The sequence below is a fragment of the Malus sylvestris genome, chromosome 9 (genome assembly GCF_916048215.2).
Source record: "Malus sylvestris chromosome 9, drMalSylv7.2, whole genome shotgun sequence".
NCBI lineage: Eukaryota > Viridiplantae > Streptophyta > Magnoliopsida > Rosales > Rosaceae > Malus > Malus sylvestris.
Genome location: NC_062268.1, coordinates 9096390 through 9123756, shown reverse-complemented (window position 1 = coordinate 9123756; position 27367 = coordinate 9096390). Strand labels below are relative to the sequence as shown.

Sequence of the window (27367 nt, the reverse complement as noted above, 5' to 3'; positions counted from 1 at the left end):
TTTCCTTTTACGATGATAAAAAAAAAGTAAAATAAGTGATAATAATAAATACACTCAATTTTTTTCTCTCATGGGACACATGATACATGCAAATAATCTACAAACGTTATATATATATATAAGAAATAAATTAGCCTTAAATTTACCAAAAGAAGAGGGTAGTAGAGTGCACAAATTACAAAACAAAATGAAGACCAAAGGAGATCAAGCAAAAGTCATCAAAATCAACGGCTAGTATAGCATTGGGCCCACTTCGAAGTGGGATACGGCGCCGCATAGGTAATGTGTAAAACCATACAGTGGAGGTGTTTCCCCAATAAGTATATAAGGAGGAATGAACGGGAGGGACAAGCCACAGACACAGAGTGATCTTCTTCCCATCGTGTTAGATCAAACATTTCATTACCAAATCTCCACGATTTTACTTCTCATTAAATTTTGTTTTTTGAGCAAATTTCTCACTACCCATTTCTCAAAATTTCAAATTTTGCAGCCAGAAATTCAGAAAAAAGAAGAAGTTAAAAAATAGAAAAAGAAGGTGAAAATCTTCATCTTCCCAATTTACAGACTATATATATTCCTCACCAGACCCTCCAAACACCTTATCTTTCTCTCTCTACAGCCTCTGTTTCTCTCTCTAGAAATATACATTTTTTTAATCTCTCACCCATCTGTTTGGTAACTGGATTAGTATTTGGTAATCAAATACCACCATTGAAAGAACAAATACAAAGGTTGGAGGGGGCATATATAGAGAGGAGGTTGAACATGCCCTCTGTTCTTATTCCTAGAGTGCCTCCTCTCAGATCTTGGTTTTCTTCAAGGTTTGGCATCTGGGTTTTTGTTTAATCGGTGGGTATGATGAAAATCTGATTTGGGTTTTTTATTTTTGATCTTTTTCTGAATTGGGTATGTGGATTTGGATCCAGCTGAATTTTTCTGATTGATATTTTCTTTTGGGTTTTCTTCTAGGTGTGCTAAATTGCGGTTCAGTATTTGATCGGTGCAGGATCGGCTGTTTCTGAATTGAATCCGGGATTACTTGTTTTTGAATCGGATTACAATCTGCTCGTTTGAAATATTTCATAGAAGGGTACTGGTCTTTCTACTTTGGATTGTTGTTTATATTAATCCGCATTTGATTTTGATTAAGTGGGTGTTTATTGTGGATAAAGGAGAGATTTTTATTTGAGCTGCTGGTGTTGCTTTGAGATTGGATAATTGTTTGCATCTCATTGTGCTGGAATACCTTCAGCTTCTGTTTCTGATATAGAATTCTATTGGATCATCTGTTAAATGCTCCTTCATTTCCAATTGGGTTTGAGATTGCGATAAAGTTCGATTTCTTTTGAGGTGGATTAAGTGTGATTTGCGTTTGTGGATTTTCTCAAAGCTTGAATTGATGTTGTACTTTTGGCTTGTAGGAAAAAATGCAATCCGATAGTGGTAAGTTATTTATTGGCGGCATATCTTGGGATACAAATGAAGAGCGTCTGAAAGAGTATTTCAGTAGTTTTGGGGACGTGGTAGAAGCAGTGATCATGAAAGATCGGACCACAGGCCGTGCTCGTGGTTTCGGTTTTGTAGTTTTTTCTGACCCAGCAGTTGCGGACAGCGTCATAATGGAGAAGCACAACATTGATGGAAGGATGGTAAGCAAACTACTTCCGTTTGGTTGAAACGAGTAGCCGTCAGTTACATTCTTATGTTCACAGTGTATTATCATGTATCATTATGCTTTTTGTTTTGAATCACTCAAAATGTAAAGGAAAATTCATTTTCTTATAGGAGTTACGGGTCTGAAATTGTAATTGCAGGAATTCATTTTTACTGTGGTTCTGTGTACAACTATATTTCAAATTCAGCAAGAGTAAATCATGCTTCTCATTCTTTTATCTTTCCTTCTATCAGTTTTATTAATGCATTGCTGTATTATTCTAAGCTGATCAATTCATTTGTAGTGCTTGTATCATTTGATCTTCATTTTTAGCGTTGTGTTCTCTATTATCAGGTTGAGGCCAAAAAGGCTGTTCCTAGGGATGACCAAAACATATTGGGTAGAAGCAGTGGCAGCATCCATGGTTCTCCAGGTCCTGGCCGCACAAGAAAGATTTTCGTTGGAGGTTTAGCGTCCACTGTCACAGAGAGTGACTTCAAGAAGTATTTTGAGCAGTTTGGGACAATCACAGATGTTGTAGTGATGTATGATCACAACACCCAGAGACCAAGAGGCTTTGGATTCATCACTTATGATTCAGAAGAGGCAGTGGACAAGGTTTTGCTTAAAACATTTCATGAACTGAACGGGAAGATGGTTGAAGTCAAGCGTGCAGTTCCCAAAGAGTTATCACCTGGCCCCAGTCGTAGCCCTATTGGTGGATACAACTATGGTCTGAGTAGGGTCAATAGCTTCCTTAATGGCTACACTCAGGGGTATACTCCAAATACAGGTGGAGGCTATGGACTTGGTAGATTCAGTCCAGTTGCTGGTGGTCGTAGTGGATTTCCTCCATTTGGTTCTGGTTATGGAATTGGTATGAATTATGAGCCAGGCTTGAGCCCAGGTTTTGGAGGGAATGCAAATTATAATAATAATAATAATAATAATATGAACTATGGACGGGGTGGATTGAGTCCTTATTATATCAATAATTCAAATAGGTTTAGCAATCCCATTGGGTATGATGGTGGTAATGGAGGAAACACATCTTCGTTTTTCAGCTCAATGTCTCGGAACTTGTGGGGGAATGGGGGTGGTGGACCTGATGGTCTTAACTCCACAAATTCTAATGCTTACATCGGATCAGGAAGTGGGACCATTGGAGGAAGTACATTTGGAAATACTGGAGCTAATTGGCCATCTTCAGCAATGTCAGCTCAAGGCGGAGGAAATAATGTTTCTAATAATAGCAGGAATCTTGGTTATGGAGTTGGGGATAACAGTTACGGTCTGGGAACTGGAGGTTATGGAAGAAACAGTGGTGCAAGTGTGCCCCCTGCATCTTCATTTGCTGCATCAAATGGTGGTTTCGATGGGTCCTTGGCTGACTTTTACAGCAGTAATTCAATTTATGGAGACCCTACTTGGAGATCATCAAATTCCGAGCGAGATGGGTCTGTTCCTTTCGGTTATGAGCTTGGCGGCACAGCTTCGGATGTTTCAGCTAAGAGTTCTCCTGGTTATGTGGGTGGTTATAGTGTTAATAAGAGACAGTCAAACACAGGTTAGCGCCACTGAATTAATATCTTAAGCAACTTCTGTTTTTTTATCTATTTTTTGGTATGTTTCTTAGTTTTATTTATTTTATTTTATTTTTGTAAGATAGGGAACTTAATTGTAATTTATTTGAAATTAACTACTTAGGATTTGATCCTAAATTTGTAGGTTTTCTGTGTTATGGTCTATGTTAGGCTTATTAGCTGAAAAAATATGAATAGGAAAAGCTCTTGTTAAGCTCATGGTTGCACTGCAAAATCTGATTGAATTTTGTGACTGGTCTAGTTAGTACGAGTGAAACTTGATATTGCTTGTCTGATTGTTATACTCATCCCAGTTCATCAAGCTGAACTTATGAACTCCTTTATCCTGTTCGTTACATTGAGCGCAATGCCTTCTGTCCTTTAGTGGCTGTTCACATGATACCACATTGCTAGGTTGTGATTCTTACACTAAGTAGAAGTGTCTAGATGGTCCCTTGCTTCATGTTAGTCCCCTAGCTTATTTTCCTCGGAATTCTTCATTTATATCCTTGATTGTTGATACTGGCTGATAAGTTTGTTACCACAGAGATGGCAGCTTTGACTTTCCTATATTATATCATCTATAAAGACTCCTTTGGAGCCAGTTAGGACAAAGAGTAGTGCTTTGGAGTCCTAGGCTTATTCAATTTTATGCGAGTTCAGTTTAGTTAAGGAATAGAAAATTTGGGACTTTGAGATAAAAGGAAAAGGCTTTGAATGTTGGAGTACTGGTGTAATAATTTAAGTTAGCTTTTGTTTGGTGTTGGTAGAAGTTGTAGCTGGGCAATGAGGCTACTTAACTAGATACGACCATCAACCTCATGGTAATTAGGGGGACAATTGTCCCAGATGGGTATTGACTGTGCAGGGTTGAGGAGTCAATCAGCTATATTTTATTTTGTGTTATAGTGTTGGTAGGGCATTTCATCGATTTCTCTTCCTGCTTATGTGATTCTAATGAAACTTCTACTTTTTTGTTTCTGATAAGAAGATTAGGCAGCTTTCATCAATTTCTCATCTGTTCTTGAAGGAAAGGCACTATGACTTTTCCGAGGGGAAGGAGCTCTCATTTCCTTGGATCGTGTTTGTTTGCTTCATATTTTGTTTGACAGATTTTAGTGTTGCTTCTTGTTTATTGGCCGATCTGGATTTTTGAATGAGCTTTCTCATTAATCTGTTGGCGCATGTGTTCTGGGGTCATAAAAAAGTAAAGTGTATGAATTCTTTTTGTTCTGCTAGACCATAGATCTCTCTATCACATTCCCTTGATGATTGAAATATCACGTTGATTCTTTAATTCTCTCATCTAGTATATCTTTACACTTAACTAGTGAAATTGGGTTTTCATAATTTTATCTCTGTGTACTGTTTTCTGTCTCATGGATGCATTAGGATAGCTAACAAAGATACTTAACAACTAACAGATACATAGAGGGATAGAGAATTTAGTCAATCATTGGAATCTCATTTCGCGATCCACGTAGTCTCTTCAAATTTGAGGCAAGATTTGTTATACTTTCCTGCCATCGTTGAACAATCGCAGTTTAGATTATAATGGTGGCATATTGCTTGTTTATCGGAACTTGTTAGCATAAGCTCTCAGTTGGCATCTCATTCTAACTTTACTTTTACCCATTAGTTGGCTAATGGCTACTCACCTCACAGCTTTGTAATCAGTGTCTGAGTAGGAAGTGGTTTGCATGAATTTGATCTTAAATTAAAGTTGTTGGTTGATTCTACATTGTATGCCTTGATTCTAAATTGTATTCTCCGGTGGATGATATTTCGTATAAAATGAAATCTATTTTGCATATATGTATATATAACTGAGAACGTGTTGCTCGTTTGATTAATCTCTGATATTTTGATACCTAAAAGCTCCTCTCCATCTGTTTTTTTCTTCAGGAATTGCTGCCTAGGAGCATCGTTCGTTTCTGATATCACGACATTGTAGGTGAAGATAATCTGGTGAAGCAGGTGAATTGTGAATTTTGCACACCGCCCTCGTTTATACATCTCAGTAAAAGAAATTTGGTTAGTAAGAAGAGCTAACTGGAGTGCCTGTTTGCAGAAGTAAAAGTAGAGAGATAGAAGTTAAGATGGATTTTGTGTTAATGCTTTTGAGTTTTGCGTTACCGATTTTAGGTTTTTTTGTTTTGGTCTTTGAGTGAGATGTAAAATCAGATTGCGGGATGTAGTCAGAAGTGTATCATGCATCTCCGGTGAGGCGACGATACCCGAAAGGCGAAAAGAAAAAAAAAAAAAACGAAAAATGATAGACTGATATATATATTCTTCTTCTTTCCTAGAGTTTTTATCTGTAACATCTCTGGCAATTGGTTATGGTCAGGGAATGCTTTTTTTATATTCTTTTATTTTCCATTTTTCTGTTATTTTCTTTTTGTACCTGAAATTAATGTCGATTTATTAGTGTGAAACGTTTAAGGGTTGCCCAGCTAGGGGACCCCATTAATAAGTCATCGCATATTCTGATTCTTTCTTTGTCTTTGATGACTTGGTATGCAAGCAATTTTTTAAGATTATTTTGTTTTAGTATGTGGTTATGTTTATTGTCTTAGGTTCTTGTTGACAAGTTGATCAACTTTGTTATAAAATCGACGGTGTGTGCAGTAGAATAAATATAAACAAGACACAAAATTTACGAGGTTCCTTTACAGTCAGTGTGATTGGAGTACGTCCTCGGGGTAGCAGTGGTGCTTTCATTATAATCTGAAATAATAGGAGTACAAAGATAACTCTCTTCATTATCTCCTCTCCTCTTCCTCTCCTTTCTCTCTTCCTCTCTTTTTCTTCTTCCTTTCTTTTCTCTCCTTTTTCTTCCTTCCTATCTCTCCCGTGAGTCTTCCCACTTTGATGTTGTGTGGGGTTTGTATTTATATAGAAAATGGGAGTGTGTGTAGCAAGCTTCAGCAACCAAAAGGAAGGGTCAATTATTTAATTATTTGAGTGGACATCCACTGTTCTACAACAAACTTGTCATTTTCTAGCTTTGTTGGGTGGAACAATGTTGCATTGCATTCTAAGGTTATGAAATAGTATCGATTTACAACTTACGTTTGACTATGTGATTGTTTAATTGATGACGTGGTAAATGTGGGATTCGTTTTTGGGTAGATTTAGAAGTCGCATTTGCACAATTGAGATGAAATTGTATGATGTGGAACGTAATTAGCTCTAACACTCTTTTTACCTCTCACACATCCACTGGTAATTTTTGTCCTTTAATTTTTTCATTCCGTTCGCCAATGGTCAGAATAAGTAAAAGGGTAAAAAGATGTGTGTGGAGCGCATCACTCTAATTTATATATATTTGGTGCAAATGTAGCTTCTATGTCAATCTAAAATTATCAATCACATCTTCAATTATTATAGTACTAGACGACCAAATAACTAAATGGCATAAATCAATGCAATCTCATAATCTCAAGGTGCAATAGAAGGGATAAAATGTGGTTAGCCCAAATAATAATGCTTGGTTGTAAGCAGTGTTCTAAAAGGTCTTGTCTAGGGCCGCCTAGGCGTTACGGGGCTTAGACATTGCTACATTAATCCTTAGGCGTTTAATAAATAAGAAAAGATGCCTATACTCGCCTAAACGTCTGTCTAGCTCACCTTTTTGCATTTGTTCTCAATGTTTTCAACATGTTCTACTACTTTATAATTTATATATCATTCTATATTGTAACTTATGTTTCTCAATACAATTATGTGTTTTTTAAATATAAATAGCATTTATTTATATGATAAATAATAAGTTTAAATAAAACAAAAAAAAGGGCCTAGGCCCCGCCCCCTAAGCGCTAGACTCATATCCACGGCCCAACTAACACTTAACAATTTTTAGAACATTGGTAGTAAGAAGTCATTTCTTCTAATTGCAAATGGCAATACCTGTATGCAAAATGTAGCTCATTAAAAACGCAAAAAGAAAAATTTTACATATTATTAAATCGAGACAATACGGTAACGTGTACTGACTCTATCTAAATTAATCTACATGACATTATATTATTGAATCGAGACACTATGATACCATGTAACATGTATTGAATTCATCTAAGTTGCTCTCTCCTCTGCACCGAGAGAAGAATGTGATGGTGGTTCCTGATCAGGCAAAGAGTGCGACATGCATGATAAAAGAAAGGCACTATTTAAGTTTGAAAATCTTTGAAAGTAAAAAAAGGAAAGAGAAAATCCTGAATGATAGAGGACCCCTAAAAGAGAGACCAACATTCCTTCCACTCTCGTTTGCTTCCCTCTACTTTTTATCTCACTCTCTGAGTCTGGATCCTCGTCGGATCTTTTTATGAGAATTCCGAGAATTTGTGAATTATGTTCATTTATGGTACATCAGATATTCATAAATTATTTTAAATATTTTTAGTCAAAAATAAATATAAACAGTACTTGATAAAAACTGTTTGTATAATGTACGATGAACGAACATAATTTACGAATTTTCAGAATCATCGCAAAGAAAATCCGGCAAGATCCTGTTGGCACTCTTCCATGTCTCTCGTGGGAATTTCTGACAGACTCGGAATATTAACAGCCGAAAAGTTCAAAGCACAAAATGTAAAAAGAAAGTAAGAGGATTGGGTAATTGCCACCTTTTACCTTTTTGACTTTCTACTGCCAGATCGATCTCTTTCAACTTTTTACTGACTGCAGTTACTATTCAAGAAGCAAATTCGAGGAACTGGATCCCCTCTTGAGCATAGGGTGGGGATCCTCTTAACTGGATCATTTGAACTATTAAAATTTAATCCAACCACTACAAACAGAAAGATCCTCTAAAAGTTATAATTATTGTAGCCGTTATATCAAATTTCAATGATTCAGATGATCCGGTTAAGAAGATCCCCACCCTATGCTCATGCAGAGATCCGGTTCCGAATTCGACACCAGCAAACAGTGATATGAAAAGTTCATGGGTGGGCAATAATGCTGGATACCCAACTTTTATTTGGAAGTGATATAAATTAAACTCATAGAACACTTGCATCAAGATGCTGCTCTTGAATATTTATGATAAGAGTTTGATTCTCGTCCCTTTATATATATCAAGCCCTATTTTAAAACAAAATATATGAGAGAGTTACTCATGAATTCACTAGACAAACTCAAAAAATATATGAGAGAGTTACCCATGAATTCACTAGACAAACTCACTCCAAGTTGTTTTGATAACAAGTGAATATGATAACGATTATTTCAAAGTTTTACCTAGTAATTGGCTGGAAAAAAATCTTTTGTTAAGTGTGAGATACAGGTTGCCATTCACCCAAGTAGTTGTTCTATCATCAAGTATATCTAAAAGATTGAAAAATTAATCAATTAATGTCAAGATGGCCGAGTTGGTCTAAGGCGCCAGTTTCAGGTACTGGTCCGAAAGGGCATGGGTTCGAATCCCATTCTTGACAAATCTTTTATTTATCTATACAATAGACAAATCTCGCTAAATTATTTTGATGTATTTTTTTTACCATTAATATATTATAGGTTAGAAAAGTAGTTACTTACCCCTTATCTGCTCATTATAACACTTAGATCAATAATATCACGGGCACGCTTAAATATTTCTACTTGAAAAAGTAGTAAAATCATGTAGAATCGATAATATATTAAGATTATTTTTTGTTTATGTATAGCGCATGGCTTAGTAACACCATATGATGGTTTATGTAAAAACAACACTAGATATTTATTCAAGATTACAAAAAGAAATCATGATATTAATTCAAGATTACGAAAGGAAAATCATGTAAAAATGACAAAAAAACAACACTAGATATTTATTCAAGATTACAAAAGGAAAACATGTAAAAATGACAAAAAAAATTTGGACCATTTCTCGATTTATGCGTGTCATCCTTGCGCAGGGGCCATGCTAATCTTCTCTGTATCGTTCCAATTTTATCGGATGTCCCCGAAGGGACAAGCCTTACCTTCAAGTAAGAGTATATAAAGTCGTTTAGAAACCTTGTTTTGGCCGATGTGGGACGCTGGATTCCGTCCTTTTGATGGTCAACTTTTTTTCCCACCTTGGGCTTTCCTCTGTGGACTGAGTATCCTCAATCATAAATAGGGATGGGCAAATACCCATTGGTTATGGGTAACCGCGGTTACCCGCCCATTTAAATTAAATGGTTACGGTTATGGGTAACCGTTTAGATAAATAAACGATTATGGGTATAACAATTTACCCGCAAAATTTAAATGGGCGGTTATAGGTATTAACCGCGATTATAAACAGGTAACTGTTTACCCATTTATTTTATATATGTAAAACTAACACAAACCATGTTCTCGATCCAATAATACTTAGCACCCAATAAGTTAGCAAGGAATTCATCGGTTATTCTCTTAATAACACTGCTACAGGAATGATGATTCTCATCATCAAGGAATTGGCCATATTAACTTAAATTCTTTGCGGGTAACCGTGAAATTGACAGAAATGCTTTGACATAAATGTCTTCTAAACAATTTTTGTAACCCAATAATACTTAGCAAATATTATATTTATCTTCATTGGTAACAGTTAAAAATATCGTTCGTAAACTGTTATTTCAATTATTGGAATGGTATAAGGACTTAAAAAATTAAATATGGAAATGTACGATGAATGTACCTATAACGTTGTTTAATTGTCAAAAAAAAATTATGACAATTTTTTTTAAAATTTTCAAGTTGTTAAAAAACATGTAGATGGGTGAAAAAGGGATAATGGTAAAAAAGAAAAGAAAAGATAAACGGGTTAAAAAGGATAAATGGGTAAACGGGTATTAAATGGTTACGGTTAAATGGATATGCGGTTATGGGTATGGCTAACCGTTTATAAACGGTTATGGGATGAGTATAACCGTTTAAGCAATTACCCAACGGGTAAACGGTTATGCGGGTATGAGCATAAACGGTTATGGGTAAATAACTGCGGTTACCCGTCCGTCATAACCGTTGTCCATCCCTAGTCATAAACCCAATGAAGCAATCGAGTAAAACTGTGAAAGGTAGACAAGTTTTGTACCTAAACAACCTAAGAATCTAAGATTTCAATTCTTCCTTAAAAGATTAAGTAAATTGAGTTAGATAGTTGTTAACCCAGATCGAAAGAATTGGATGGTACCAAGAGTAAAAAACCCGACTTGTAAAGTAGTTGATTGAAACTGTGGTAATGGAACAACATCAACAACAACTTTGTCTATGATCTCACATCTTTACAAAAATATGAAGAAAAAAAAAGAGCAAACCAAAATTGCAGCTATAAATATGATTCTTGAAATTATGATCAAAACAAGAACAAAAAATTATCCTCACACATTAATTAATTAAAAGCAAAAAAAAAAAAAAAAAAAAAAAAAAAAATCCTCAAAGTCGACCTTCGGACAAACAACTTATGTTCGAGGATTGATAAATTTCCATGGGAGAAGCATTGTTTAATACTGTGATGCCTCTGATCATCTGAAGATTCCGCTGCCTTTATCCGACGCTCCAAATATACCTTCCCTCCTCATCTTCTCCTCCTTTGATTTTCTACAAAAAACCACCCAAGAATTCACCTCCAAAGCAATGCAAACCCCAATCAGTGTAGACAATCCCAAGCAATAAACCAGCTTGGCAAAAGACCTCCCTTCTCCCATCACCTCAAAACCTTGGAAAACATTCACCACACCCAGCACCACACATGCATACCCAACTAAATGGTGGTAAGATTTCCAGTACTTCCTGTACTTGTTTGTAGTTTTAGGTCGAAACAGTAGTGCTAGGGTTTGAAGCGCTCCCAAGCAAAATGCTGCGAACCCTAGCTTCCTGTGGAGCCCATACTGGACCCCAGGTGACATATCCCCAAGCCTAATCCCAATAGCAAACCCTACAGTCCCTAGGAAAAAGGCAAACAGTTGGACCCCAGCGTGCACATAGAACCATGTGGGACCTAATGATTGTATGTGCCTGAGGTAGCGTGCAAGCACTGCTCCAATGGGAAGCATGATGCCCCATGCAATGGCGTTCATGATGCCATGCACTGTTCTGAGTGTGCCAATGTTGGAGTGGTGCGTGGCCGTAGTGCCTGACATGACATCGAATGTTGTTATGGATGAAAGGTCGTTAGCGGTGGTTGGGTGTATGGTCGGCGAGTAGCCTTGGACGTAGAGACCACGGTTCCACACGTGGTGGAGCTTTGTCTTGTTCGGCGTGAGTTTCAATGTAGCGAATATTTGGATGGAAGCGCCGCCGTGGACGGTGGCTAATTTTCCGCCGTATAGGGTGGCAGACGAGGCGAGAATGTGGATGTCAAGAGGGCGAGAGAGGAGAGGGCGTTTTTGGAGCTTTGTGGTTGGGTCTAAGAGGTAAGGGAGGACGACTATTTGACCGGTGCTAGGGTCCGGAAAGGCGATCAGAGCACGCGTGCCAGTCATTTCCGCAGAGGTCGGATTGATGCCCCACCCGACCCACCCGGAAGGGGATATGAAAGTACCAAAGAAAACAAGGTCTAGGGTGGCATTGTGGGGATGGAAAGTCCATGCTATGGAGGCTTGTTGGGTAGGGAGTGTGATGCATTTTTGAAAGGTTTTAGTGGGGGTGGTGGTGGTGCAGTGGGCGGAAAATGTGACATAGGGAAAGGAAAAGAGAAGGAAAAGGGACAAGAGGAAGAGCATATTGATGGCTGGGAAGAAGGATTGAATATCAAAGAGAGTGGAAGCTAGGGATGTAGAATTGGTTGGCAAGCTTTTGTTAACATTTATGTGTTTGGTATTGAGGTTGATGTAATTGATCATCATGGCTGTGGAGGACTTAAGTGTTTACTAAGCACTGCTTAGCTTTGAGGTTAAGGCAACCAAAGTATTTGTTTGGTGGAGTAGAAAATGATGCTTCAAGTGGAAGTGGAGGTGTCTTTTTGTGATGAATTATGATGGCTAAAAATATTTCAAGGATTGTGCTTGGCTTTGAAGCAAGGGAATTTTTATTGGCTTATCCTAGAGAGCATCATTATATAGAAAGTAGAAGCTTGAGCACAATTATATATTTCATTTGCTTAACTCAATTAATCAGATCATTAACCAAAGGCCCAAAGACGTTTTCTTTTGGCTAATTCCTTGCCAAAGTTAATCCCTTTTGTATAATTGCCAATTGGTTCTCATTTTCTTTCCTTGAGTGAAAATTACTTGCAATTTATATGCTACTCATACTGCATGTGGTCCAATACTCTAGTGGATAAAATGTTGGGTGGTTTCTACTAATGCGTCTCAGGTTCGAAACTTCCCCCTCTTCTCAATTATTGTATTAATCCTAAGTAGAAGCAGGACAGGCGAGGCTAAGGCTACCTTCCGTCCCCGACCAATCGGACATTCGGGAGCGAGGCATCGTGATCTTGAGATTTTTTAAGGGTTACTTTGATCTAGGAAAATTTGAGTTGTTATTGGAGTGGGGCCTTGGTGGTTACGTGGTGGTGGCTGACAGTCTTCCCAGCTGCCCGCTCTCCATTCCTTTTCTTTTGTCAAAATTTGTAATCACTACCTACCTATTAATAAAATCTTTTTGTTAACCAAACAAAGTAAAAGATAATTTAGTCGTATATTACAAAAAAATAATTGAAGTAATGTAATTTTGCTGCATATTTTTTCTTCCTTCACTAACATATCATGATGTCATATCTTCAAACCTCTATTTACTCCCTCTCTCTTTCACATTTATCTCCAACTCTCTCTTCCATATATTTTCCAAAGAAAAAAAAAACAAATAAAAAAAAATCTAAAGTCAACTTCATTTGGTTGAGAGAATGAACTTTGACTTGTTATTAGTCTTGGTAACCAAACGGCGTCGTCAGGGGTTAATTGATCTCTGACATTGTGACGGTCAGTTTGTAGGTGCGAGTGTGAGAGAAAGGAAGGGAAACCAGCGATGGAGCGAGAGAAAGAGAAAGTGAGCTTGGAGGGAGGGAGAGTGATACTGGTCCCGTACATGAAGGAACACGTCCCTAAATACCACGACTGGATGAAAGACCCAGCTCTCCTCCAAGCCACCGGCTCCGAGCCCCTCACCCTCGACCAGGAATACCAGATGCAGCTCACCTGGACCCAAGACCCCAACAGTACTCTCTCTCTCTCTCTCTCTCTCTGGTGTTTTTGTTGGTTTTTATGTATTTCCTTGCTTTTTCATAACAAAAACTGAACTGGGTTTTGACTAATTGTGGATTTGCAGTTAAAGGTTTGATCTTTTGGGGAAGAAAAAAAGTGTTGAATTTAGTTTTGATAAACGATTGGGGGTTTTTTTGTGTAGTTGTATTACTGGTTTGGTGAATGATTGAAAAGTTGGAACTTGATTTGGGTTTTGCAGAGCAGACTTTCATTGTATTGGATAAGCAATTGGTTGTGGGAGAGTTCAGCCATGGAGAACCCCATGTGGAAGGTTAGCTAAATTTACAGTCTTTCTTCACAAATTACTTTCTGATTGGTTGCTGAGAAAATTAAGGAGAAATTAGAATGATTACTTATCTTAAGGAGAATTAGAATGATTACTTATCTTAAGGAGAAATTAGAATGATTACTTACCTTAGGTATGCAAAGTACATATTTTTAAGAACAGTTGGTTATTAAAAAAGAGTGATGTAAGCCCACCCAGTGTCTTATTTCCACACCCACTATAAAATGATACTCTTATTGACAAATATCCTAGTATAAAATAACCTTTAAAGACCTAAAAACCAATCAATCATATATAAAAAAAACCTAAAATATCATAAATAAGAAAAAGAAAAAAATATAATGAACCCCACAAGCTTTCCTGGGAAAGGAAGTTCAAAAATTAAACTTATCAGGAAGAGGGTGAATTCGGACTTGACAAAGCAAAGCGTCGAGGCTCGCAATAAAGCGCATGTTGTGGAAGGTGTGATCAAGCTTCACCAGATAGTAGAGCAAGTTAGTCTTCAAGACTATTATAATGTTGAGATAGATGAGGAGAGAAGCTCATAGTCCATATTACATTAGGGGACTCACGGATCCGACACTCGTTGAACTCCGATCGTGTTTGGTGTTTTGGAACAATTTGGATGCCTACCATATACTGAATTTAGAGGAATTTGATGTTAGGGAAAGCCAGTACAGCACCAAACTATGAGTGAAGCTCTTCCAATTTAACCACACTCTCTCTTGTGTGGTCTGAATTCAAATTGGAAACGATAGAAATTGGGTACTGGAGCGGTTTTCGAGACATGGTGGTGCCGTGATGGTTGGCGATAGAGGAGGGGCGCTTGGTGTTGGGGATTTGGGGAGTCGGTAGTGACGGTTCTGCAAATTTTCTGGGAAGAGGGTTGCTGCTGGTGATACTTGGAGCTCTTGGGTATTTTCATTTAGTGATAATTGTTTTTTTTTAATTTGTAATAATTTTTTTAAAGCAAGAAAAAATTGAAAAAGAAATATGTAGGGTTATTTTGGAAATAATGGTGGGTGGGAAAAGAGTTGATGTATTTTTTCACTTTTTATGGTGGGTGTAAATATAAGGTGGGTGGGGAAATAAGACATTGGGTTGGGCATATCACCACTCTTAAAAAAATGAACAGTTGGTTGGATGGTTTTGATTGAAATTCCTGAGAAGGTTGTTACTTTTTCTAGTTTTCAGCAAGTAAACTCGGGAATTGTTAAGTTGTATCAGTTTACATGATATTGCTCGTGTTTTTATGATCAGTTTCTTTTTACTAGAAATCGAGGAGGAAACAACGAAAAATATCATATTTTCAAAGGATTTTGTTTTGTGTTATGATTAATGAGTGAGTAACGGTATGATTAATGGTTTGCAGCCATGATTGGTGATGTGAACTTATATATGAATGACCTGGACGATCCCCACATGGGAGAGATTGAAATAATGATTGCTGAACAGAAAAGGTACCTTCCTTTACTTCCTTCTGATGGTAAAAAACAGAAGTGATTGCGTTCGAGTCAATCTGGTTTCCCTTTGTATTCCAGCACCAAATATTTATGCTTCTTCCTCACTTAGTTTTCACTTTAGGGACTATTATATCTATGCTATAATGTAATTTTTCAGTATTTTCTCTTGCTAGTTTAGTCGTGGTAAAGGACTTGGGAAGGAATCGGCCTTGATGATGATGGCCTTTGCAATTGAAAATTTGGCAATCCACATCTTCCGTGCTAAAATTGGGGAACAAAATGGAGCATCTCTTAGCTTGTTTCGGAAATTGGTCTGTCTGTCTGTCTTTCTCCCTCCCTTTCTGATTTTCTCTTATCACAAACTCATGCAATTTATCATGCGATGTTGGCCTCTCATATTCGACTTGCATTTAATTTGCACTTGTTTTCCCTTGTGGCTCACTAAACTCTCATATGGTTGATGTAGGGCTTTAAGGAGATCTCTCGTAGTGAAATCTTCAAAGAGGTGAGTCCAATTATCTTTATGAAATCTGCATATGTGCACAGGCTTTGGATGGTCTATGCAGTCTACATCCCGACTCTTGGGATTCTTAATGGAAATACTCTTTCTAATCTTCTGATACTCTGTATGATCTTGGAGTGGCTCAGACTATCGTTATTACTTATAACAGATGTCTATTTACAATTTATATGCACTGCCCAGCTTCACATCATAAAAGTTTCCAATAGTTTCATGTTCTTAAAAGGGCCCTGATACCTGTATTGTAAAGAATAGGAACCGTTTTTTCTTTGATGATTTCGAGAATTATCTTTTGAATAATTTCTTCAAAATCCACAAACAGTGGAAATTTAAACGTTCTACTGGAGAAAAAAGTTCAAGTTGCTTGGTTAATTTTATACTACATTCAGTGTTGGAGCATCATCCGTCCATTTTAACAAATTTCTTGTCATATATGACAGGTGACATTGGAGTTACATGTAACAAAGGACAAGCATGAGGAGTTGCTGCAGATAGGTAGCTTCGTGACTCATACCTAGCCGTCAAGGGCCTATGATCATGCTAATTCTCCACTTCACAATCAACTTTCAACACTTTTGCTAGTGCTTGGTATGCAGAAAAGCTACAATGTTGTTTAGACTCGACCGTATCATAGAACTTAACCTTACTGAACAGGGCTATGTCAAAATGTTCGGGCTAGAATTCACATTCAATCCTATTTTGAAGATGATTCATGCTGGTTTACTAATTTTCTATCCATTTTTCACCCTTCTTTATCTTACTTATTTCTTTTCACCAGCTGGTTTATTAGTAAACTGTTGCTGTAAACAAATACAGAGAAAACAAGGGGAGAGGGGAAGCAAGCAAAGCGCATGACTTTAGAATGTACAAATGTGGTCGAATTATTGGTAGTAAAGACGAGTAGAGTAGTTCATCCCGACGGTTTGAATATTTGGCCCAGGAGTTGGGTGAGTCTGAGGGGGTATTCTTTGAAACTGAATCCCCAGCTTGCCATATAAGATTGAAAGTGGTGTGTAACTGCTGTTAGCTAGTCTGCAGAGATGTTTGAAACTTGAAAGCAAGAGCTCCTGTTTGATACATGGGCTGTAACTGGTTGTAGGTGTTGTATAAACTGCCATACTCCCGATACAACTGCGCAAAGAGCGATGATAGCCTTCCGGTTGGATCGACTGCCAAATGCAATCCATCCTGTCGAAGCTTGAGTAGTTCTGCTAGCAAAATTTGGACGCGTCTGGTGGATGGGATGAAGTTCCTATGAGGGTAGGGTTGTAGTACCTGGACGTCACTGCAAGAACCGAAGATTCAGTTGGTCGAAAAGGTCAAAATCAGAGCAGGTTTTAGTTTTAGCAGACGAAGTAAGCACAAGAAAATGGTGAAACTGAAAATTTTCAAAAAATACAAAAATAAAAAGGTCTTGCAGTTATTGCCATGGATGAATGGATATTGAGCTTGAAGTACAACATTAATCAATGAAGATAATGCGTGATTAAGTTATTAATTTGAAGTATAGAATCAAGGGGACAACAACAGCTAGGTATATGCATTCCTCTTTCAAGTACAAAACTAGAATATGTAGGTGTATGCTTACAGGGAATGGGTCCTCGTTCCTTTTTTTTTTAAACGAATTAGTTGTGGGGCCTCTACTACGTTACGATATGAATCGTTTATTTTTTTAAGTTGCATCTCAAAGATATCCTTGCAAATTATTAGCTAAATAAAAAATATTTGAGACATCTAATTGAGTTCAAAAAAATTGACGAGCACTATGTTAAGAAAAACATTCAAATTTCATCATGACAATTAAATGGGTAAAAAGTTTTAGATTTAATTGAATTTTCATAAGGATGATGTGTGAATCAAGAATTACAAAACAAACGGATCGGATCCCTAAAGTTCGATGCAAAGCGGGTTCAATAACTAATCTCCATTTTTATCAAAAAATGGGAATCCCTTTCCTTTTGCCCTGAGACAGAGGCTTATGGCAAAAGAGGTAGAGAAAGACTTTGAAAGAGACTCTAATAAAAGTCATTGAATACTTAGAGCTAACGGAATACTTGACGCAAAATCGAGCACAGTGACGTTTTAGAATTTATACAGCCGACCTCACTAGTGGAACAAGGCTTTTTTGTTGTTGTCGGGGAACCCTTTCTCAAAGGGGCTTGATATACATATATACACACAGACATAATAATACATGTATCAAATATAATAATATAATTTTGCATGCATGTGATGGCATGATGGCTCCTCGGATCCCATCATCACACATGAACTAACCATTAGATCGATCGACTTTGGATATAAAATGGCCATATTAATCTCTTGCCTTGTAAAAGTTGTCAATATAAATACACATGAATGATATTTATTAAAAGTTGTTCTTTTTCAAAATTATCATTATTTATAGGAGTAGTTTGAATTTGAACTTAGGTCTCTTTAGACTTTAGAAAGAGGAATATCATTAGGTTAAGAGTCAACTAATTAAAGAGTTGTAGAAGCTAAAAACACGATAAGTTGAAGAAATTATTAAACTCCAAAGAGGAACCACGAATTTTTCTTTTCTTTTTAAATATGACACCCACAACTCACACAACTACGTAATATTACTAATTCACATTTTTTAATATAATATAAGTAAACACGACGTTAATATGTCGCCAACGTGTTAATAATATTAGGTAGCGTTTTATGATGGGAAACCCTTCAATAACGAAAAGGGTAGTGTAAATGTTAGAGATACGTGGAGGTTGTAGTGTAGGCCAGTAAGCAGTAACGATCGAGTGGAAGGACCAAACTCCCTTTCGTGGGGAGCACGAAGAAAGATGCTGATTGCTAATCATATTCCATGATCCCAATCTTACTAAATTTAATTCATCCAAACCCCTTTCTTATTGTATTAAGTTTCTGAAAGTGACCTTCTTTAAGTTAAACACATGAAATTCTTTGCTCTTGTTAAAAGCAAATGGAGGCTTTATTTTTCCTTCCATTTCAGTGTTGAAATTTTGAAATTATGAGCAAGGGTACCTAAATTAACATTCAACTTTGAATTAGAGCAGCGTTGTCTTTTACATGCGAGTTCGAATTCTTATTTATAGATCCTAAAATATCGTCTTGTCCAATAAAATATATCATCGATTGCAAAAAAGTCTGCTGGAATAGTATGATACCTTTATTTTATATTGAATTATTCATGAAAAAGAAGTAATTTTAAACTTCTTATATGAACCTTCTTTCTCTCTAAAAACCTTTATTCTCTCTTTTTTTTCTTTCTCCTTATATTCTTTTCATATTTGCTTGAAGCTTTAAAGTGTTATTGGGTGGTGGTGATAATGTGAAATAATAAATAAGGTCGGTGGTATTTTTGGGTGATGAAATTGAGTTGAAATTTTGTGTGTGGCTTCTTTGCAGTCATTATCATTAATTGACACATGTTAATAAAATTAATCATCTTTAACTTTGTTATCATGAACTTAATATGTGTCAATCAATAATAAATGTCACAAAAAAGACACACACAAAATGGGTGCAGAACATTTGATCTCGATGAACTTGATGATGTTTATGTGCGTGTGTTTTTCAAAAGGGTGTTTGTGTGTTTTCTTTAATTGTTAAACTGTCATCAAAACTTAAACTATAGGGTTCTATTTGTAGTAGTGAACTTTTGATCTCATTGATAAATAAGGCTTCAAAACTTCTAGTTTCAATAAATGCTTGTTAATTTAAAAATGGTTGAATTCTAATTAAGTAATATTTTTGTGTACTTAGTTTGAAAAATTCAAAACAATATTTAAATCATGTAAAATGGGACAAGAAAAAGGATGATTAATTTACTTTAAGTGATATAAAGGGGGAATAGTAATCATGGCCAACAATATCAATGGATGGTCAACAACCATCCCCATTTACAAAACGTACAGAGGAAAGTCGATTGGTATAGAAGATTAATAAATTAAATGTAGATTTTATTTTTGTTTGATTATTTCTAATTTAATATTTGGGTTTTGTAGTACCTTTTCTTTCAATGAAAAGTCAACATTTGGCTTTGGAACATGCCAAGTCGTTTTAAATTTTACATTTTATGAATGATGCTACTCACTCACCAACTCCATGTTGCTCACTCCCTCTTTTTAAATATTTTCATTATATTTTAATGTTTGCATCAAGTTATTTTAATGCATAGTATTCAAAAGAAAAATATATAAAGGGTGTAGTCAAATTAGGATTTGATGGAATTTTAATAGACTTTAAAATCAATATATAGTCAGTTATGAATTAAAAAGATGATTTTAAAAGATTTTGAAATCATAGTATAGTCAAATTTGAATTTAAGAGGATTTTAAAGAATACATCCAAATCCAGAGGTAGTTGATTAGGGTTTTAAACAATACATCCAAATATAAGTATAAAATGCCATAGATTTGTTAGGATTTTAATGAGTGAAGGATTTTGATGAATTTGAAGGTGAGTGATATAAATACCAAATGCCATCAAAACTCCAACCATCTCCACTGTAATTTCGTTTCACGCTCCATAAGCTCAGACAAAAAAGAACTTGCCAACCTCTTCGTCTAATGATCTTTAGGGTTAGCCGCCCCTCATCCCTCTTCGCAACCGATCCACTGCTACCCTAACAATGGTACATTCCCAATTGCACTGCTTCCATGGTTAAATTTGGTCATGCAATAATTCCATCATCCGCAACAACAACCTTCTCTCAATTAGTCTCGTTGACTTTCAATTTGGTTAAGAGCTTCTTAGTTTTCTAAAGCATGCCAATTATCTTCCAAGCGTCAAATTTTCCACTATTATTGTGTGAGCTTTCTCTGCTTGAATAGACAAAAAGTTGAGCTAACGAAATACGTTTTCAAGATGCTTGAAACTTGATAGGAAGTTTATACATCAAATCAAAACAAAGTCCCAAATTCAGGTGCGTTGTCTGGGCAAACAAAATAATCAAGAATAAAAAAACTCAAATAAAAAAAATTATAACTCAGTTGGTTAAAAATATTCTACTTCCTTCAGTTATCCCTCTCTAATATCTTGTATTAGGTAAAAAAAGGTCCTCAAAATCAAAGGGCTTGTGGCCTCCTAGAATGGTGTTGGGGGCAGGCTTTAGTGTGGTTTCAAATTTCCTAAACGGCACCGTTTTTGTCAATACTATAAAAGGAATGACATTGGGCCAGATAAAACCATAAAAGGAATGAACGGCGACGGGAACGACATGGTAACGTAATCCTTCCCATTTTATGACAGCAGAGAAAACCATATATTTCCATGACTAATTTCTCCAATTTTTTTTTCTTCTAGATTTTTTTTTTTTTTTTTTTTTGCATTTCTATGAATTTTCGAATCAAATTGTTCGTAAAATAAAAAAAAAGCCTGTAAAAGATAATATAATAGAAAAAAAAAGAGAAAAACTGAAAATCTTGAGCTTCCCATTTTCCGCAGTGGCTATATATTCTTCCGAGACCTTCAATGCCCTCCCTTTCTCTCTCACAAACCTCTCCTTCTCTCTCTGGAAAGACACATTTTTTAATCTCGTAATACTCATCTGTTTGGTAACTGAATTTGCATTGGTTAATCACCATCGAAAGAACAAACAAAAGGATTGGAGGGGGCGTATATGGGGAGGAGGTTGAACATGCCCTCTGTTCTTATTCTTACAGTGCCTCCTCTCAGATCTTAATTTTCTGCGCGATTTGGCATCTGGGTTTTCGTTAATCTGCCGGTATGGGGGGAAATCTGATTTGGGTTTTTTTTTTTTTGCTTTTTCTGAATTTGTTTTGGGTTCGGATCCTGGTGATTTTTCTGATGGAAAATTCTCTCTGGTTTATGTTTTTTTTTTCTTCTTTCTTCTTCTGGTAGGTGTGCATAATTCTGGGTCCTGTATTTGATCGGTGAAGGATCGGATGCTTCTAAATTAAATCCAGGAACACTTGTTTTTGAATCGGACTACAATCTGTGTTCTTAATATTTAAAAAATAAGGTACTATTCTTTCTAGTTTGGTTGGTTATCTATTTTCTGCATTTGGTTCTAGTTAGGTGGATTGATAAAAAAAAAAAATATAGACTTTGAGCTGCCGGTGTTGATGTTGGATTGGATTGGTGATTGTGTGCATTTTGTTTTTTGGAATCGGTCTACTTATATTGTAGAATTCTATCGGATCCATTGTAAAATGCTCCATCTTTATCGGGTTGGGATTGAGATTTTGATTTGACGTTTACATTTTTCCGTGGGTTGGGTTTGATTTGTGAAGCTTAATTGATGACGTGCTTGTGGCCTGCAGTGAAAATGCAATCCGATAGTGGTAAGTTGTTTATCGGCGGCATATCTTGGGATACAAATGAGGAGCGGCTAAAAGAGTATTTCAGCAGTTTCGGGGAGGTGGTAGAAGCAGTGATAATGAAGGATCGGACCACAGGCCGTGCTCGTGGTTTTGGTTTTGTAGTTTTTTCTGACCCAGCTGTGGCGGACAGTGTCATAATGGAGAAGCACAACATCGATGGAAGGATGGTAATCAAAATAATTTGTTTTTGATGAATGTAGTTTTGTCCTTCAGTTGCACTTTAATGTTTACACAATGACCAAGCATCATTGTGCTTTCTTTTTGGATAGCAGAAATGGCGAAGCAAATTCATTTCCTTGTTACAGTTTGGAGTCTGCGAATGTATCTGCACAAATTCATTTCCTATGGTTCTGTGTTAAGCTAAATTTCAAATTGAGCTAGAGTAAATCACGGTTGTCATTATTTTATTTTTCTCCAGCGATCATTTTAGTTGATGCATTACTTTGCTCTTCACTTCTTATACTCTGTTAAATTAATCCAGGTGCTTATATAATTTGATCTTGATTTTAACCCTTGCATTCTCTATTCTCAGGTTGAAGCGAAAAAGGCTGTTCCCAGGGATGACCAGAATATTTTGGGTAGAAGCAGTGGCAGCATCCAGGGTTCTCCAGGTCCAGGTCGCACAAGAAAGATTTTTGTTGGAGGTTTAGCATCCACTGTCACGGAGAGTGACTTTAAGAAGTACTTTGAACAGTTTGGAACAATCACGGATGTTGTGGTGATGTATGATCACAACACCCAGAGGCCGAGAGGCTTTGGATTCATCACTTATGATTCAGAGGAGGCAGTGGACAGGGTTTTGCTTAAGACATTTCATGAACTGAACGGGAAAATGGTTGAGGTAAAGCGAGCAGTTCCGAAAGAGTTATCACCTGGTCCCAGTCGCAGCCCTCTTGCAGGATACAACTATGGTCTCAGTAGGGTCAGTAGCTTCCTTAGTGGCTACACTCAGGGGTATAATCCAAGTACAGTTGGAGGCTATGGCCTTGGTAGATTCAGTTCAGTTGCAGGTGGTCGAAGTGGATTTCCTCCATATGGTTCTGGTTATGGAATTGGTATGAATTATGAGCCAGGCTTGAGTCCAGGATTTAGTGGAAATGCAAATTTTAATAGTACTATGAGCTATGGGCGGGGTTTGAGTCCTTATTATATCAATAATTCAAATAGGTTTAGCAGCCCCGTTGGGTATGATGGCGGTAATGGAGGAAACACATCTTCGTTTTTCAGCTCAGTGACTCGGAACTTGTGGGAGAATGGGAATGGGAATGAGGGTGGTCTTAATTATGGAACAAACTCCACAAATGCCAATTCTTACATCGGATCAGGAAGTGGGACCATTGGAGGAAGTACGTTTGGAAATACTGGAAATAATTGGCCTTCTTCAGCAATGTCAGCTCAAGTCGGAGGAAATAATGTTTCTAACAATAGCAGGAATCTTGGTTATGGAGTTGGGGATAACAGTTACAATCTGGGAACTGGAGGGTATGGAAGAAACAGTGGTGCAAGTGTGGCCCCTACATCTTCATTTGCTGCATCAAATGGTGGTTTTGATGGGACCTTCACTGACTTTTACAGTAGCGGTTCAGTATATGGAGATCCTACTTGGCGTTCATCAAATTCCGATCGAGATGGACCTGGTCCCTTTGGTTATGGGCTTGGCGGTGCAGGCTCTGATGTATCAGCTAAAAGTTCTCCTGGTTATGTTGGTGGTTATAGTGTTAATAAGAGACAGCCAAATACAGGTACGGGATCAATATCTGACGTAGATTATATTTTCATCTTTTTTGTTTTTATCTTTAGTTTCTTTTTTATAGAAATATAGGGAACTTTCTTTTTTCTAGTAATTCGCATGGGTCCATACAAATTTGGATAAGTTTATATTGCTAACATACAACTCACTACCTTATTGAGCTTGCTTATTTGGCTGGCTATGCTGCTGTTGATCCACAATATTTAACTGATTCGAATTTTTGCATTCAAGCAATAGGTTCATGAAATCTATTTTTTCTCTAGCTGATGTTCCATCGAGCTGATTACTGTAGTATTGGATTATATTTAGTTTAGCATACCATCCAAGAGAGAAACGGCGCTGCAGCTTCTGATGTATAGTGCAGTTGATTTAGGTGACTGTCTAGTCAGCAGTTCAGTAGACTTAGGTTGGACTCATCACAATTCCTCTAGCTTGTTTTACACTCAATTCTGTTTAGTTGCCTTATTAGGATTATACATAATGGTCATGAAGTGTATTGCTGTGGAGTCCTGGGTTTGTTAGGATTTTTGGCAAGTTTACTAAAGGAATGGGGAAAATATGGGATGGACTATTAATGGAAAAGGTTTTCAATTTTGTTGTATCGGTCAATTAAGTTTATTTGGATTTTGTTTGTGTTGGTGGAGGTTGTAGCTGGTCAGTGACTTTTGATAACTAATATGATTATCAACGTCTTAGTAATTAAGGGGATGATGGTCCCAAATGATTATTGATTGTGGAGTGTGCAGGGGCATGGAGACAGTTGACAATATCTTATATTCTGACATGGCTTTGATACTTGATAAGGCATTATGTGATCTCCTGTGTTCTTGTACATCTATCTTATGCTCCCTTTTGCATGTGGTAGGAAGATTATGCATCTTACCTCAATGACTCGTATGTGCTGGAATGAAAGGCATATGAATATTTTTGAGGATGTTGCTCTCTTAGTCTCATTCCAATACATTGAGTTTATTTGTTTTTTTTTTTCCCTGTTTTTTCACCAGATTTTCAAGTTCTTTCTTTTTTCTCTGTAGGCGTGTGTGTTTTTGGATCATAAATATTGTTTTTCTTTTGTATGAGAAATATGTATAAAATTGTGTTTTCCCCTTTAATCCGCTGCACTGCTTATCTCTCTATTTTGAAATCTCTAGCCCTTAATGGTTGAAAATATCTGTTGTTGTAAGGACTTGTTCACCTTGTCTTTACTGAGATCCAGCATCTGTGCCATTGACAAAATAAAGTTGCTTCTTTTCCTTCTTCGTTGTAGGTTATCTTCACTAGTAAAGTGGCTTTGATGTTCATAACTTGAGCTTGAAGGCATGCATATTAAAGTATGAGCTTTCTTTTTCCTACACCTTTGGCACACAATAAGTATACTCAATGGTGTGTAAGTTTATTGTTTCTATACAAGCGTTACTTAGGGAGGGAGAATTAAACTCAAGACCTAAGGTGTTGGGATAAATGCTACTTGAGCTACAAGGTCCTTGCAGATTAGTATACTGTAATATGATGCTTTGAGTATTATCTTTTACCCTTAAGGAAGAAAATGAGAAATCTAGAAATCTAAATGATTCTATGATGAAGATTGTTGAGTCTATAAAATACAAATTCAGCTCAGCCTATGGTTAAAATGTGTCTAGGCTCTCTCTATTTCTCTCTTACCTATGTGTGTTTCCTCACCAAATGGCAGCGATTACCCCTGTACCTAACCTTTAAACTCCATCTGTCAGTTTCAAGTTTATTTATGGCATGAAACAAATCAAAGTATGGGTCTGGCTTATTATTACGTTAGTAATAAAATCACTAATCAGGGCATGAAATGGAGAGGGAAGATGTAGTTGGGCTAAAAAGTATGCTGTCTCATGGACGTTCAACTGCTGCAATTAGGAGTGTGTATCAAAGTAACAATGGAGAGATAAATAAGAAGGACAGAGATTAGGCTATCATTGAAAGTATCATTTCTTGATCCTCGTCTCTTCAGATTTGAGGTCAGATTAGTTGTGCAGTGTTTCCATCAGTGCACAATTAACAGCTTAGATTATGATGGCTGCATATTGCTTGTTTGCTGGAATCTTGCAACAGTTCTAAAAGATAAAGCATTTTGTTATAATTACATAGCTTAATCACTTGTATGAGCGCCCGTTCTAAGTTAGTGATATTTTGTATTGCTTAGGATACTGTTTTACTCAATATTTCTTTGGCTGTGTACCCATGAGTTGGCTTATGGCTAGTGGTTCGCAATTTGTGTGTTAGACTGCAAATATCTTTGTTTTCATAGCTTAGTTTTGTTGGAAGTCGGAGCCATTGATATTATTATGTTCAACTTAAAGTGTGTGTGCATGCACGTTTGTATATAACTGAAAAGGTGTTGCTGCCGACCCTTACAAGTTCCGTTCCTATTGTTTTTCAGGAATTGCTGCCTAGGATCGTCATGTCTGATATCACGACATTGTAGGTGAAGATAATGAAGCAGGTGAACTGTGAATTTTGCACACCACCGCCGTTTATATATCTCAGTAAGAGAGATTTGGTTAGTAAGAGCTAACTGGGAGTGGCTGTTTTAAAGAAGTTAGAGTTAGAAGCTAAAAATGGATTTTGTGTTAATGCATTGAGTTTTGAGTTACCAATTTTAGGGTTTTTCGGTTTTGTTTTGGTCTATGAGTGAGATGTAAAATCAGATTGCGGGATATAGTCAGAAGTGTATCATGCATCTCCGGTGAGGCGGTGATACCCAAAAGAAAAAGAGAGAAAAGGAAAGAAAAAAAAGAGAGAAACTGATATATATTTTTTTCCCTCTTAGAATTTTATCTGTAAAATCTTCCGGCCAAGTTGTGGGTTCTGGTCAGGGAATGCTTCTTCTTCTTCTTTTTTTCCCAATCATTTGGTTTGTTTTTATTGTACCTGAGCTGAGATTAATGTTGATTTACTATTAGTGTGAAACATTTTAAGGGTTTACCCATCTAGGGACCCCCATCAATAAGTAATCGCATATCCTGATCTTTTTATGTTGTATTTTTACCCTTTTGAAATCCTTTTTATTTTACCTCTTCATAAGATTTTGGAATTAAAAAAACTATGGTTAAAAGGAAATTATGATGCAGCCATGGCCGCTGCTGTGGCCGTGGCGCAAGTGGCGGCAATGGCCGTTACCGGTGGTTGTGGTTAACCTCTTTTTCTTTTTGTTATTGAACTTCCGAAGTTTGATAAAAGTAGGAAGGACTTCAAAATTGGGGAGGAAAAGCTTAGGATTGTTTGGTCTTCTATTATTTTTTAATACAGAAAAAAAAATCTCAAGATTTGAGGGCAACAAATTGGGAAGTAATTGTTATTTAATTATTTAATTATTTTGTTACATGTAAAAATAAAATTAGTTAAGAGCCAATGACACATGTCACATTTAGAATGAGTGGTAATGCTCATTACCTGGTAAGGATGGTGCAAATTCAAATTCCAAGTAAAAAGAAGGCAAAATCTTTAAAATATTATATGAACTTATAAAAGTCTTTTAATTTGTAATTTAAACTAAAATATTAAGTGAGTTGTTATATTAATTTGCAAATATCACTTAGAAACAATAGTTTAACATATTTGAAGAAGAAAG

General features: G+C 36.6%; 4 protein-coding genes and 2 non-coding genes across 10 annotated transcripts; 4 read left to right on the top strand and 2 right to left on the bottom strand.

Moving 5' to 3' along the window:
- The first annotated feature begins 368 nt into the window (after positions 1-368).
- LOC126634467 (heterogeneous nuclear ribonucleoprotein 1-like) lies at positions 369-26778 on the top strand. 3 transcript variants are annotated; one of them, XM_050304996.1, is made up of 5 exons: positions 369-852; positions 973-1093; positions 1425-1652; positions 2012-3224; positions 26177-26778. In XM_050304996.1, exons 3-5 carry the CDS (start codon positions 1431-1433, stop codon positions 26188-26190), a joined length of 1449 nt encoding a protein of 482 aa, XP_050160953.1. In that variant the 5' UTR covers positions 369-852; positions 973-1093; positions 1425-1430; the 3' UTR covers positions 26191-26778. The 3 variants fall into 3 exon arrangements, with proteins under 3 accessions (XP_050160953.1, XP_050160950.1, XP_050160951.1); XM_050304993.1 differs by lacking the exon at positions 26177-26778 and adding an exon at positions 5146-5736 and having other exon boundaries at positions 370-852; XM_050304994.1 differs by lacking the exon at positions 26177-26778 and adding an exon at positions 5146-5736 and having other exon boundaries at positions 370-856.
- TRNAL-CAG (transfer RNA leucine (anticodon CAG)) lies at positions 8604-8684 on the top strand. The gene has a single exon. It is a non-coding gene; the product is annotated as a tRNA-Leu (tRNA).
- LOC126584012 (U6 spliceosomal RNA) lies at positions 9098-9200 on the bottom strand. The gene has a single exon (XR_007609934.1). It is a non-coding gene; the product is annotated as a U6 spliceosomal RNA (small nuclear RNA).
- LOC126634469 (cytochrome b561 and DOMON domain-containing protein At2g04850-like) lies at positions 10397-12044 on the bottom strand. The gene has a single exon (XM_050304999.1). It carries the CDS (start codon positions 12042-12044, stop codon positions 10722-10724), a length of 1323 nt encoding a protein of 440 aa, XP_050160956.1. The 3' UTR covers positions 10397-10721.
- Positions 13091-16396, top strand: LOC126634470 (uncharacterized). The gene is made up of 6 exons (XM_050305000.1): positions 13091-13354; positions 13600-13671; positions 15059-15146; positions 15328-15460; positions 15616-15654; positions 16110-16396. Exons 1-6 carry the CDS (start codon positions 13165-13167, stop codon positions 16185-16187), a joined length of 600 nt encoding a protein of 199 aa, XP_050160957.1. The 5' UTR covers positions 13091-13164; the 3' UTR covers positions 16188-16396.
- Positions 21061-26778, top strand: LOC126634468 (heterogeneous nuclear ribonucleoprotein 1-like). 3 transcript variants are annotated; one of them, XR_007627350.1, is made up of 6 exons: positions 21062-21397; positions 21535-21655; positions 21957-22183; positions 22549-23758; positions 25034-25097; positions 26177-26778. XR_007627350.1 is itself a non-coding variant. In XM_050304997.1 (5 exons), exons 3-5 carry the CDS (start codon positions 21962-21964, stop codon positions 26188-26190), a joined length of 1446 nt encoding a protein of 481 aa, XP_050160954.1. In that variant the 5' UTR covers positions 21065-21397; positions 21535-21655; positions 21957-21961; the 3' UTR covers positions 26191-26778. The 3 variants fall into 3 exon arrangements, 2 of the variants coding, with proteins under 2 accessions (XP_050160955.1, XP_050160954.1); XM_050304997.1 differs by lacking the exon at positions 25034-25097 and having other exon boundaries at positions 21065-21397; XM_050304998.1 differs by lacking the exons at positions 21535-21655; positions 25034-25097 and having other exon boundaries at positions 21061-21397.
- Positions 26779-27367: the final 589 nt, after the last annotated feature.

Bases quoted from the DNA above. Each gene is read 5' to 3' on its own strand.
- LOC126634467 (XM_050304996.1), top strand. From the start codon at position 1,431: ATGCAATCCGATAGTGGTAAGTTATTTATTGGCGGCATATCTTGGGAT. The intron at 1,653-2,011 runs GTAAGCAAACTA...CTCTATTATCAG, and splicing joins ACAACATTGATGGAAGGATG to GTTGAGGCCAAAAAGGCTGT.
- LOC126634469 (XM_050304999.1), bottom strand. From the start codon at position 12,044: ATGATGATCAATTACATCAACCTCAATACCAAACACATAAATGTTAAC.
- LOC126634470 (XM_050305000.1), top strand. From the start codon at position 13,165: ATGGAGCGAGAGAAAGAGAAAGTGAGCTTGGAGGGAGGGAGAGTGATA. The intron at 13,355-13,599 runs GTACTCTCTCTC...TGGGTTTTGCAG, and splicing joins CTGGACCCAAGACCCCAACA to AGCAGACTTTCATTGTATTG. The intron at 13,672-15,058 runs GTTAGCTAAATT...AATGGTTTGCAG, and splicing joins TGGAGAACCCCATGTGGAAG to CCATGATTGGTGATGTGAAC.
- LOC126634468 (XM_050304998.1), top strand. From the start codon at position 21,962: ATGCAATCCGATAGTGGTAAGTTGTTTATCGGCGGCATATCTTGGGAT. The intron at 22,184-22,548 runs GTAATCAAAATA...CTCTATTCTCAG, and splicing joins ACAACATCGATGGAAGGATG to GTTGAAGCGAAAAAGGCTGT.